The sequence below is a fragment of the Saccopteryx leptura genome, chromosome 2 (genome assembly GCF_036850995.1).
Source record: "Saccopteryx leptura isolate mSacLep1 chromosome 2, mSacLep1_pri_phased_curated, whole genome shotgun sequence".
In the NCBI taxonomy this organism is placed as follows: Eukaryota; Metazoa; Chordata; class Mammalia; order Chiroptera; family Emballonuridae; genus Saccopteryx; species Saccopteryx leptura.
The window spans coordinates 247,954,991-247,968,257 of NC_089504.1; the positions used below are offsets into that span (position 1 = coordinate 247,954,991).

The following is a 13,267-nucleotide window of genomic DNA, read 5'->3' on the forward strand; positions in this document are numbered from 1 at the left end:
AGACAGGGGAGTTGGATTTTGAGGGATGAGTAGGAGTATGTCAGGAAGCAGAGGGCGGGGAAAAATTGTTTTAGCAGCTGGCAAGAGTTCAGGGGATATGGTGTGGCAGCGAGACTGAGGGACTGAGAGGATTCTAATTTTAGCGGGTTTGGACAAATTTAAAAGTTTTTTTTTTTTTTTTTAACAGTAAAATAACCTGCATTAGTCGTAAATCTACATTCTGATTAAAAAAAAAAAAAAAAGGAAACACTCATGTACCCTTTATTGAGGTGACGATGAACAACAATTCCAGCATCCCAGGAGGTTCCCTCGTGCCCCCTCTCAGTCTGTACGTATCCGCCTCCATCCTTTCTCGGTCGATTTTTGCGGGGTGAAGGGAGGTCAACATAAAACTTCGAAGCCCTTGGTTTCAGCCCCCATCTCCCATTTCTTCCGCTCCCATTGCCGTCTTTAAATCTTTCGCTATCTTTCCGAACAATCCCAAAGGGTACTGCAACCGGGCAGTGGCGGTTTCTCAATATACAGTCGCTGTCTTACGTGGCCCACGTGAACTTCAGGCTGAGCGCAAATGGGGACGGAGGTGGGGGCCGACGATTTCTGGCCCTTCGAAGCCACCGTCCAGGACCGGGGCTGCGCGGAGCCGTCGTGTCCCTCGCCGGCCGCCGTGCGTCCGTTACGTGGCAGCTGCCGGTGCCCACCAATCCACGGCGCCCGCATCAGCCCCCATGGGTGGCGCAGCCGGAACAGGCGGAGCCGAGGCGGCGGCGGCTGTGGAAGCAGCGGTGGCGGCGGCGGCGGCGGCTTTGGAGGCCGCAGTCCCGGTCCTGGCTTCGGCTTCAGCCCCACCATGGTGACGCTCGCTGAGCTGCTGGTGCTCCTGGCCGCCCTGCTGGCCACGGCCTCGGGCTACTTTGTCAGCATCGACGCGCACGCCGAGGAGTGCTTCTTCGAGCGGGTCACCTCGGGCACCAAGATGGGCCTCATCTTCGAGGTGGCCGAGGGCGGCTTCCTGGACATCGACGTGGAGGTGCGGGCGCGCTGCCCGCCACCGAGGCGGGGTGGCGCGGTCGCTGGGGGGTTGGCGGTGCCCGCGCGGAGAGCGCGGGACGTGGAGGCCGCTTGTCTGAGTCCTAGGAGGGGCTCCGGCCACCGCGGCGGCGGCGGGCGACCCCCTAATAAGAGCTCGGGCCCCGGCGACCCCCGGGAAGCGCGGCAGTTGCTTAGTGCATGGGGGTGATTGACAGCTGGGAAGGCGGGGGCCTCCCGGGACCTGGCGCCGCGTGTCAGCTCCGGTCCGGAAGGCGCTTCTTGTTCGCGGCTCCGCGGGGTTCCGGCCTCGGCCCTGCGCCTCGCGCCGCCGGGTTACGGACTCGGGCTGGAACGTAGCGCGCAAACTTTTGGAAAAGTCAACTGAAAGTTTTGGAGGAACGCCGGGCTGACGGTTCGCGCTGTGACTTTTTGTCCTTCGTTTCCCCGGAAACGGCCCGAGTGCTTCACCTGTTTATACGCAGACCCCCACCCCCATCCCCACCCCACCCCCAGACATACCGAGGAGCCGTCTCTAACCAGGATAGAGGTCTTGCACGTTAGGAGTAGTGATTGCAGTGAAGTATCTGGAGAAAACGGGAAATTAAGAGACAAGCAGTCCCTAAAATTTCCTCCAACCTCTCTCTTTCTCTTTTTATTTTAAACCAAAGGAGTGATTCACCTCTTACTTTTTTTGGGTGGCGAAGCGTTACATGGAATTAATATTCAAATTTACCCTTTGGCATGATTGGTTGGGTTTGAGGATTTTCGCTTGGATAGTGAACATTAAAACAGAGTTGAGCACACGTTACGCAACACAAGGGACGTCCAGGAATGAGGGGATGATAATGGGAGGCTGTGCCTGTTAAAATTAGCTGCGACCTTAGGGATCGGTGACTCTGGTGTCGGGGTTTTACAAGTGGGGGTAGAGGGGGGGGAGCTTTATCAGAGGGACTGCCCTGAGCCAGGCCTGACAGCTGATGTTCAACAGGTCGGGATGAGAGCATCGTGGGTCCCGTCATTGCCCATCTGGTCCCTTCCCTTCAGGCATCTCATACAGCAGATCCCTTCACTGGTTGGCAGCAGTCACTCAGGAAAACGTATAACTGCACCCTGCTCAAAACTCTTTTAAAAAATGTTTCTATTATTGCTTTTAGAGAAGGGAAGGGAGGGAGAAGGAAAGACAGGAACATGTATACCTGTATGTTCTCTGACCAGGGATGGAACGGGCAACCTCTGCGTTTGGGGAAGATGCTCTAACCGACCAACCAACCTTGCTGTCCGGCCATGGCTCAAAATTCTTTTAAAGAGGTTTCTCGCTTTTATGTTAATGGCTCCGTGTTTGCATGTTTGTTGGAGGTATTAGGCCACTTGGAGACAGAGTGTAAGGTGCAGTTTTTGTGTTTGAGAGGTTTACATTTAATTTGAACAAGTAAGAAAAATGAAGTAAGAGTTGAAAGGTACTTAGAGAGTGTTGTGTAAATGGGAGCCCAAGAGGTTACTGTTACTGCTTATATGGAGCTAAGTGAAAACTACATTTTCTTGGTGAATATCCTACTGACAGTAGATGTCATTTATGAAGTTCATGATTTGAAATCTTTTGTGGTATCTCATGCATTTCTTTCCTGTCTCCAGATTACAGGACCTGATAATAAAGGAATTTATAAAGGAGACCGGGAGTCCAGTGGGAAGTACACATTTGCTGCCCACATGGACGGAACATACAAGTTTTGTTTTAGCAATAGGATGTCCACCATGACTCCAAAGATAGTGATGTTCACCATTGACATTGGGGAGGCCCCAAAAGGACAAGACATGGAAACAGAAGGTGAGGCAAACATTCGGAAGATTTATATCACACTCCAAGAGTGATTGTTAATTCTGTACATTTTTCTCATCTGAGTGGAATCTTTATTTAGATTTCTTATTCTAAGTTTATGTACTCTTTTTTTTCCCTTTTGCCTCATGTTTTTCACCTATTGTCTTTAAAATCAAAAACCTTTTATGAAGTATACTTTTCATCCAGATCTCCTAATTAGCAAAAAGAAGTTTCTGGAAGTTCATGTTTATATTTTAGTTCTATACAGCGGCCCCTTTGGCAGCCTAGTCACTCTGTGCTCCTGTAAGCACATAGGTTACATGCAACAAAGGTTGTTCTCTTAATTTGGAAATCCTCGCATATGCATCTTTATTTGCTCATTTGTACACATGAGTATTTTAGCTAAAGTTTTTGTTTTATTTTTTGTGTTTATATCTTGCACTTTTCTTTAGGTGGTGGAGACACCTGGGATGGTATGTGGACTACTTTCTGACAGCATCCTGTCTTTTGTACATTTTGTTTGCTATTTACCTAATTTCTGCTTTCCTTCTGTCTAACCTCAGTTTGTTGGCATGAGAGTGTTTTTGTCTTACTTTAAAAAATACCACCCTATGCCTAATTAGAGATACAGGTTAGGTCATTTAATTTTTAAAGTTTTATTTAATTTCATTTATTTGTTTTCCAAATACAAGTGAAAGTTTATTTAGAAAGTCACAGAGGTAGAAAAAGTGAGAGCAGCTGGGTGGCGGGGGCTCAGGGAACAAGTTACAGAGGTAGAAGAAGGGCTCTTGGAGACGAGGAGAAAGAGCAAAGGTGCTCACCTTGAGGGCATGTGCATGCCCACTCATGCCCCCCCCTCCCTTTCTCTCCTTTTCTCTCCTTCCCTTTCTCTCCCTCCCTCCCCTCCTTCTCTCTCCTACCCCCTCCTTTTCCCTCTTTCTCTCTTCCTCCCTCACCTTGCCCCTCTTTCTCCCTCCTTCTTCCTCCTTCTCCTTCCTCTCTCCCTCTCTCTCTCCCCCTCTCCCTTTCTTTCCACCTCTCTTGCCCTCTCCTTCTCTCTCACTCCCCCCATCCTTTTCTCCTCTTCCCCTCTCCCTCTATCTTCTTCCTCTTCTTCCTCCTGAGCAAGAGAGACCACACACAAGCCTAGATCATTTTAAATTAGTATCACTAGGAACACAGAACACAGCTATTGACTTTTTAGTGGTACACTCATACTTTTTAAAAAAATTCATTTTAGAGAGGGGGTAGAGAGAGAGAGGCGGGGGGAGGAGCAGGAAGCATCAACTCCCATATATGTCTTGACCAGACAAGCCTGGAGGTTTCAAACTGGGGACCTCAGGTTTCTAGGTCGACGCTTTAGCCACTGTGCCACCACAGGTCAGGCGTACTTTGTTTTTTTTAAATGAATACTGAAGGGTGGAAATATTCAGCTATACCTGGACAAGTAAAAGTTTTAATTAAACATAGCTGATATAGTAAATGATTCTATTGACTTTGAAGGAAGTCTTTTGTATGTTTGTTTTAATGATTATTCAAGTTTTCTAACTTGAAACTTGTTTGGATGTGAAATGCAATATAGGAACGTGTCTGGAAGGGGTGACAAAGTTTCAGCCATACATTGCATTTAGATTAGTTTTTATTCCTCAGTTGGCCAGCTCTGAACCCTGAATTGATTCTTCTGGATAAATCGGTTACAGAAGCCAGCACATTAGGACTTTTTTTTGGGGGGGGGGGGTTGTCACAGTGCATTTAGGGTTTTTGGAAAGTAGCAGTTCAACACATTTTACATTATTAACATGATGACATTTGTCATAGGTATTGAGCAATTAGTAGAGTATTTACATCCTAAAGGAAAGGAAGTGTAAGGTTTTAAAATCTAGCATTTAGAGAATTACACTACTTAGTAATTCCTGTGCTTGCTTCTCAGGGTATAGGGCTCGGCTAATTTTCAAGTAGAATTGGAAGCTTGAAGGGCTTTGGGTTTGTTCATTTTCTGGAAATTAGTCCTAAGTAGTTAGAATTCTTGACTGATGAATGTGAATATTGACTTATTTTTAAATAATCCTTAACACAGTATTTAAAATTCTTGCTTTTGCTTGTTAATGTCAGTGAATGGCAGCTGTCAAATCAAGCCTTCCTCTAAAGCAATGGCTCTCGAGTCAGGATGCTTGTTGCCTCCCAAGGGATGATTGGCCATATCAGGACACCTTTTTATTTCCTGACCTCTGGTGGCGCAGTGGATAAAGTGCCGACCTAGAATGCTGAGGTCGCCAGTTTGAAACCTCAGGCTTGCTCGGTCAAGGCACATGTGAGAAGCAATTACTACCAGTTGGTGCTTCCCGCTCCTGCCCCCCTGCCTCCCGCTGTCTCTCTCTCTCTCTCTAAAAAAAAGAGAGACTTTTAAAATTATTTTTAAAATTTTTAATCATTTTTAGAGAGGGGAGAAAGAGAGAGAGAGGAGGGAGGAGCAAGAAGCATCATCTCTCATCTGTGCCTTGACAAGGCAAGCCTGGACTTTTGAACCGGCGACCTCAGCATTCTATTTAAGTCAATGTTCTATCCACTGCCAGGCCAAGATGTTTTTGACTCTCATGGCTTGGTGGGTGATTCTTCAATGCATGGGGTAGCTCCCCACAACAAAGAATTATCTGGTCCAAAATGTCAACAGTGCTGCCTCTGAGAAACCCTGGGGCTCTAAAGGTACCGTGGAGTGCATGTGGCTTCCAGAGTGAAGCTGGTGAGGGTTTTCAGATTCCAGTTCAGCTACCTTAGAATGGTAGGCCTCTTGGTGTCTCTCAAGAAATTTAGGATTGTCGGTGTCAGTTTGGAGCAAGGGTTCCCAAACTACGCCCGCGGGCTGCATGCAACCCCCTGAGGCTATTTATCTGGCCCCCACTGCACTTCCGGAAGGTGCACCTCTTTCATTGGTGGTCAGTGAGAGGTCATTCGCATCCTGTGCTCCTAGAGTACTATCTCTGGCGGTGCCGCAAAGCGCGGCATTGCTCATGTACAGTACTACTTCCGGTGATGCGGGATGCACGCCTCACGGCTCCGGAAGTGCATCATATCACTTGTTATGGCTAGCAGTGACAAATATGGAATTGGACAGTGACCATCTCATTAGCCAAAAGTAGGCCCATAGTTTCCATTGAAATACTGGTCGGTTTGTTGATTTAAATTTACTTGTTATTTTAAATATTGTATTTGTTCCCGTTTTGTTTTTTTACTTTAAAGCAAGATATGTGCAGTGTGCATAGGGATTTGTTCATAGTTTTTTTTATAGTCCGGCCTTCCAACAGAATGAGAGACAGTGAACTGGCTCCCTGTGTAAAAAGTTTGGGGACCCCTGGTTTGGATTAATAGATGAGGCCCTATCTTGGGCGTTGATAAAGAGACCCTTTAGTGGAAGTCTTCCCTTGTGGTATATGTTTTTCCTACCTGTTTCTTTATTCTCATAATCTAGTACAACCGAGAAGCATCCACTCATTCTCCAGAACTGTTAGTTCACCTTGAATTCATTTCTGGCCACAGAGAAGACCTGGTTTTAAGCCCTGTGCAGCTGAGAGCTTCTTTTCACTTGTAGTACCTGCTGCTCACACTGTAGTGACTGTAGTAGAGTCACTGCTTTGACTCTCGTAGAGGAACGTTTGAGCTGCCATGGATTCTTCCAAGAAGGTCTTCATGTCTGATGCTGCTTCTCAGTTCACATTTAAAGTTCGATGGCTACATTTTGATTTTAGTTTAAATATTTGTAGATTATTACTAGGGTGTTATTAGGGATTTTGTTTGATATCTTTGCACTCTCTTTGTCCCCTCAGGGTTTTTTTGCCCCTCTGGAAAGCAGTTAGTATAGTGAACATTGTTTAGTAACAGTTCAGTAGAAGAAATTTCTTAGGGTTGTTTTTCCTTTAGTTAGTAAAAATTGTATATTTTCTCTCCCAGAAGACTTTCCCACTGGGAATGGACTTTATTTTTATTTTATTTATTTTTATTTTTTTGGATTTTTCTGAAGTTGGAAATGGGGAGGCAGTCAAACAGACTCGCGCATGCGCCCGACCAGGATCCACCCGGCATGCCCACCAGGGGGCGACTCTCTGCCCATCTGGGGCGTTGCTCTGTTGCAACCAGAGCCGTTCTAGCACCTGAGGCAGAGGCCACAGAGCTACTACCCCCAGCGCCCAAGCCAACTTTGCTCCAATGGAGCCTTGGTTGCGGGAGGGGAAGAGAGAGACAGAGAGGAAGGAGAGGGAGAGGGGTAGAGAAGCAGATGGGCGCTTCTCCTGTGTGCCCTGGCTGGGAATCGAACCCGGGACTCCTGCACGTCAGGCCGACGCTCTACCACTGAGCCAACCGGCCAGGGCTGGGAATGTACTTTAGAAAATACTTTGGGAATCATTATGAGTTATCCAAAGGGGTGCCTGAGCCATTTCTAAAAATAGCTGCTTTTGTATGTCTTCTGAGGAATATTTTTTATTGCTTTATGAGTATTTTTCAACAAGGGATTCCAAATATATGCTGACCTGTTTTCAACTCCTCCTGCAGCTCACCAGAACAAGCTAGAAGAAATGATTAACGAGCTAGCAGTGGCAATGACGGCCGTGAAGCATGAACAGGAATACATGGAAGTTCGGGAGAGGATACACAGAGCAAGTAAGTGAGTGGGGAAGAGGGCATGACCCCCGCGGCCTTGTCTGCTGGCCGTAGCCCTGAAGCGGCCTCACCCACAGCTGGCTTCCATGCCCCTCGTTTGGAAGGTTTGCAGACGTCACCTAAGGCATTGACTTAGAAAAGCACCTGTGCAAAGATATTTTTTGAGTAGACGTGCTTGTAGAGCCTTGTAATACAGCAGTTTATTATTGGGACATTCATTCTAAACCAGTAAATCCTGTTGTGATTCAGCCCACACTATTAAGAGTATTTTAAAATGTAGTCAGCTAAAGAGTAAGGTAATTGTTCTCTTAAAACAGAAAAAACAATTCTAAAATGGGTATTGCATTGGTTTTTAATCCCATACCTAAAATTTTTGTGCTAATATGATTACTGTTATATGCTGAGATTAAGGTTTATTTCCTTAAAACAGAAGGATTAGTCTAGTTAAAATAGCTCAAAAACATGAACATAGGCAGTCACCAAGTGAAGACCAGTTTGGGCTCCCAGATTTGTAAACTGGGAACTGAGAATGTATTTATGGAATCTCATATTATTTTGCAAAAAGCCTTTTTAGCACAATGTTATAGCCATAACTGGTACGGTTCTGCATATAAAATTAAGAGGTACCGTATTGACACACAGACTAGGTACCTTATTTTATTTTATTTTATTTATTACTGTTTTTTTTCCCCCTGAAGTTAGAAGTGGGGAGGCAGGCAGACTCCCGCATGCTCCCGATCGGGATCCACCTGGCATGTCCACTAGGGGGCAATGCTCTGTTGCAACTGGAGCCATTCTAGTGCCTGGGGTAGAGGCCATGGAGCCATCCTCAGCGCTTGGGGCCAACTTTGCTCCAGTGGAGCCTTGGCTGCAGGAGAGGAAGAGAGAGACAGAGAGAAAGGAGAGGGGGAAGGGTGGAAAAGCAGATGAGCACTTCTCCTGTGTGCCCTGACCAGGAATAGAACTTGGGACTTCCACACGCTGGGCCGATGCTCTACCGTTGAGCCAACTAGCAAGGGCCTAGATACCATATTTTAGATCCTGGTCCATACTTGTGGTTCAGTGTCTCTTATCCCGCAAGTAGTTCTTGGGGACGGATCTCACCAGGTGTATGAGATGTCTGTAAATACAAAGTGACTTAGGTCAAGACTCTTGGGGAAGGCAGGGGAAGAAGCTGACTCAGAGATGGATTTCTTCAGGTGGATTTCTTCAAGCTGTGGTGTCTGTCTTTCCTCCCTCTCACATCTGTTCTTGGCACCAGGGGAAAGGACGCTCCAGGACTTAAAGTGTGGACTCCTCTCTCCTTGGGAGGGTAATGAGTAACAGAACGGATGGGAGGAGCTCCCCAGTCTTGCTTTTTGGGGGGTGGGGTGTGGCATGAGATGGACCAGGCCCTGTGGACACACATTCGTGCTTCTGACAGCCGAAAACCTTCTTGCCACTATTCCAATCCCCACCTCTTCTCCCTCACCGGGCAGGGGCCTGTCTGTGGATCACCTTGCTCCCAGGGCGGAGTGGGGGTGGTGCAGCCTGTTCTGGGATGAGAAGGGCATCAAACAAAGTCTGAAGGCTCAGAGCTCTCACTGCTTTGCAGATTTAACTAGAGCAGACCAGGCGAGTTGCAAGGTCTAGGTGGTCCGTGGGCACACAGCCAGAGAAAGCACTGTCTTCCAGGCTGGGAATATCCAGCCTTACTCTTTCAGCCTTAATGTGACTGGAGCTGCCCTTTCTCAGAGAAGTAGAATTGTAGACATTCACTTTAGTTTATAAATGAAATACTTCCTTCAGTGCTGTTTGTTTTCTATACCTCTTCCAACAGCACTCCTCATAGATGAACATAACGAGACCTTTATTCCTAGTGATCTAGTAATACTGTGTTGCTTCTAGATCAGGTTACTATGTAAGGGGCATGAGGACAGTGTCTTACCCACACACACTTTTCTAGGTGGGTGTTTTCCTGTGTTATTACACTTCTGTGTGTTCAGTTGAGTCTTAAAGATGTACTTTTCTGTACATGAAGGGAGAGAGAAGTACTTTTTACATAGTTGCTTAATTTGAAGTATTTGCCCTTTCAGACACAAGCTTAAAATCTTGGTCATAGGTTACTAAGTTTACAACAGAAGTAAACTTCATGCCCTGGAATTAGCACTAAAATTTTTGTGTTGGTGGTTTTTAGAGTTCTAGTTGATGTTCTTAGGCATGTGCCTATTCTTACTCTGGGGGGGAAAAATCAAACACTTTTTTTTTAAAGTAACTAAGTTATCCTTTTGGAATCATGTTAATTGCTTTTTGCTTATTTTTGGCTGATTATTAATCCAGCAACTGTTACAATTTTAGTTACTCTTATTATAAACAGTATGAATGTAAAAATATGGCACATACTCAACTGGTTGTTACTATATTGTGATTGTTTCTAATATTGTCCATTTGCAGAAAAATCAGAAAACTACCTAGTAATTTTAAAAAGTTAATGCTATGAAGAATTTGATCAGAAACTTGAAAGAATGTGATATAAATTGAGCAGAATAAATTATACAGTCATGACTGTTTCCTTAAGGATAAGTCCTTACCTTATTAGTGTGATAAGTCATGAGACTTGTTCCAGTTTGGTAGTAATTGTCAGTATTGGTCCGTGAAATTGAGAACTCTCCCCCACCTCGAACAAATGCCAAGTACATAGTAGGTGCTCAATAAATATTTGTTTAAAAAAAAAAAAAAAAAGATACTTTGAGCCTGACCAGGCAGTGGCACGGTGGATAGAGCATCGGACTGGGATGTAGTGGACCCAGGTTCGAGACCCTGAGGTCGCCAGCTTGAGTGCGGGCTCATCTGGTTTGAGCAAAAGCTCTTCAGCTTGAGCCCAAGGTTGCTGGCTCAGCAAGGGCTTACTCAGTCTGCTGAAGGCCCGCGGTCAAGGCACATATGAGAAAGCAATCAATGAACAACTAAGGAGGTGTTGCAAAGAAAAACTGATGATTGATGCTTCTCATCTCTCTCCATTTTTGTCTGTCTGTCCCTATCCCTCTCTCTGACTGTCTCTGTAAAAAAAAAAAAGATACTTTGATACATTTTGACTAGGTAAGAAGTGCTTTTTGGGGGGTACCTCTGTGATCTTGAAATGATCTCTTGTTATAAGGTCAATTTTCTGATTCAGCTTAAAAAAATGTAGGGACTTTTCAACGGGAGGGAGAAAGAATGTTGGTTTGGGTTTAATGCTGGAAGCAAGTCACTTTTCCTCTGTGTTCCCCATACATAAGCAGAGTGGGCTTGACTATACACTGAATCTCGAAGGTGCCACTTAAATCTAAAATTATCTACTTCTGGCCTGACCTGTGGTGGTACAGTGGATAAAGTGTCAACCTGGAAATGCTGAGGTTGCCGGTTCGAAACCTTGGGCTTGCCTGGTCAAGGCACATATAGGAGTTGATGCTTCCAGCTCCTTCCCCCTTCTCTCTCTCTGTTTCTCTCTCTCCCTCTCTCTCTCCTCTCTAAAAATGAATAAATAAAATTAAAAAAAAAACAATATGTTTAAAAAAAAATTAAAATTGTCTACTTCTAAGTATGTTGAATTGCTTGGGGACAATGGTATTTAGAATACTATGAAGAGAGTGCAGATATTTCACTCAGAGTAAGACTAGGGAATAATTTTTGATGGCTCTGTGGGGTTTTTGTTATTGTTAAATTTTGAAATTTTGTTTGTCCTCAACAGTCAATGACAACACAAACAGCAGAGTGGTCCTCTGGTCCTTCTTTGAAGCTCTTGTTCTAGTTGCCATGACATTGGGACAGATCTACTACCTGAAGAGATTTTTTGAAGTCCGGAGGGTTGTATAAAAAGCCTTTTCCTGATGATCTGAAACTCATAATTCACTGTTTACCAAACATCTTGGTCATAATAATGTCATTAGTTTGTATGTTTTTATTTTATGAATTGTACATTCACAATTTATGTTTCTTTGTGATTAATAGATACGGGGAAAAACACCTTTTTTAGGAGAGTGATGGTGAAAATTTGACATTTAATTGGCATAATTTCTTATTTGAATCTGGTCTCCTTTATACAGGTCCTTCCAGAGCTTGAACACTATAAATCAGATGTAGGCCTGTAGTCCTTATTGTATCTTCTTTTGTCTTCACAATAGAATGCAGTTTGTTCAGGATAGTACTTTACTAAAATGACTGCACTCTTTTGACCCCCTTATTCAAGTCACTAAAGAGTCATTTTGTTTAGTCTTTAGTCCTTATGAGAAACAACAGTCTGAATATTGACCTTTTCTACCCACCTCATGGCAATGCTCTGACTTTGGAGCATGCTACCAGGTTGGTTCTTTTATACTTTGTCTCTCTTGTTTTTACTTTAAAGATAACGCAACAACATCTTTTCCCCTGAATTTTTACTTTGAACCTTAGGACTTCACCTTTACTAAATTGATGACACAAGCAGCTAATAACCAGTTTTTGGTTTCTGCCTAACCTTGTAAGAAGTCTATTAAAGCCAAATCTCTGGGGTTTCAGCTGACGTAGCCTGTTCTCCTCCGCCAGCCGGCCTCCTCAGCCCCTGGCACGGGAGGTGCGCGTTCTCAGGGGAACGCTTGGGGTTTCTGACTGCAGAGGGTGAGATGAAAGCCTCTCAGGCTTCATGGCAGTGAGTGATATACAGCCACTATTTTATTTGTGAACAGTGGCATTGGCCACTTGTTAATTAGGGTGCTGACAGCACTGTTGGTACTAGGGGTTTTGTTTTTGTTTTTCTTGGGTCTATTTTTGGCACATGTGAATTTTGTTTTGTAGGAAACAAAATGACTTTCTCTTGGTCTCTGAGGATGGGTTTAAAATTGAAGGAGCATCCGGTTTTGGTGTGGGATGATCCAGGATTATGTTGTGACTGATATATATTAGTTACTTGTACTTTTTTTTTTGATCTTTGCAAAGGTAAAACTACAAGTAACGAGTTTTATATAATTAATTTAAATTTGTTACAGGTTTTCATGTTCAGGATAAAGTTTTACAACCTTGGGTGAAAATACCTGCAGCAGTTTAAGGTGACTGTTTTACCTTAGGACAACTGTTGCATGGAAGTTTTTTTGTGTGTGAGAAAACAATTCAAAATTGAATTAAAATGTGTACATCTAAAATTGGTTGTATATCGAATATGCCCCAGGTTCAGTAAATAAACAATTCTTTTTAAAAATAGTCATAGTATTCTGTGTTTTATATATTAATGATTAATTCATTTGTTATATGCCAATTTTCTATTCGTATTTGAAATGAGACATGTCCATGTTTTCTGAGTAATAAAGCTTATTATAAATGTGTTACTTTTTATGTCTGGAAACTTAAGGATAGTGAATGGGAACCCAATTTTAGGTTTCCCTGTGATTTCTTTAATTGGTCAATATAAACGTAAGTATTTTTTTCATTTGGGGTAAAAAAGGTTTGAGAGTTTTATTCAACAGCCTGGTTTATGAATTTGGGGAATAAGTTTAGTAGAGAGAATGATTTGCCCAAGGCTCCCAGATTGTGATTGGTGGAACCAGAAACTAAATGTGTGCCTTTAGAAATTACCCTAAGGGCCTGCTAGCAATACAAAAGACCATTTCTTGAGCATGTGTCATGTACTGGCAAGATGCTAAACACTTTACACCAGTTATTCCTCAAAACCACCATTACGTTTGGCGTCATATTCCTTACTTTGGAAATACGGAAACAGGCTTGGAGAAGGTGGTGAGTTCAGAAAGGGGTAAGCAGATGCAGCTCTGCTCTCTTTCT

General features: G+C 44.1%; 1 protein-coding gene across 2 annotated transcripts; it reads left to right on the forward strand.

The window, feature by feature from the left end:
* The first annotated feature begins 730 nt into the window (after positions 1-730).
* TMED2 (transmembrane p24 trafficking protein 2) lies at positions 731-12,691 on the forward strand. Of its 2 annotated transcripts, XM_066371124.1 has the most exons (5): positions 731-1,027; positions 2,662-2,854; positions 3,298-3,318; positions 7,391-7,498; positions 11,208-12,691. In XM_066371124.1, exons 1-5 carry the CDS (start codon positions 848-850, stop codon positions 11,330-11,332), a joined length of 627 nt encoding a protein of 208 aa, XP_066227221.1. In that variant the 5' UTR covers positions 731-847; the 3' UTR covers positions 11,333-12,691. The 2 variants fall into 2 exon arrangements, with proteins under 2 accessions (XP_066227221.1, XP_066227222.1); XM_066371125.1 differs by lacking the exon at positions 3,298-3,318 and having other exon boundaries at positions 736-1,027.
* Positions 12,692-13,267: the final 576 nt, after the last annotated feature.

Excerpts from the sequence above, each read along its gene's own strand:
- TMED2 (XM_066371124.1), top strand. The coding sequence starts at position 848 with ATGGTGACGCTCGCTGAGCTGCTGGTGCTCCTGGCCGCCCTGCTGGCC. Across the intron at positions 1,028-2,661 it reads TCCTGGACATCGACGTGGAG|ATTACAGGACCTGATAATAA; the intron begins GTGCGGGCGCGC and ends TCCTGTCTCCAG. Across the intron at positions 7,499-11,207 it reads GGAGAGGATACACAGAGCAA|TCAATGACAACACAAACAGC; the intron begins GTAAGTGAGTGG and ends TGTCCTCAACAG.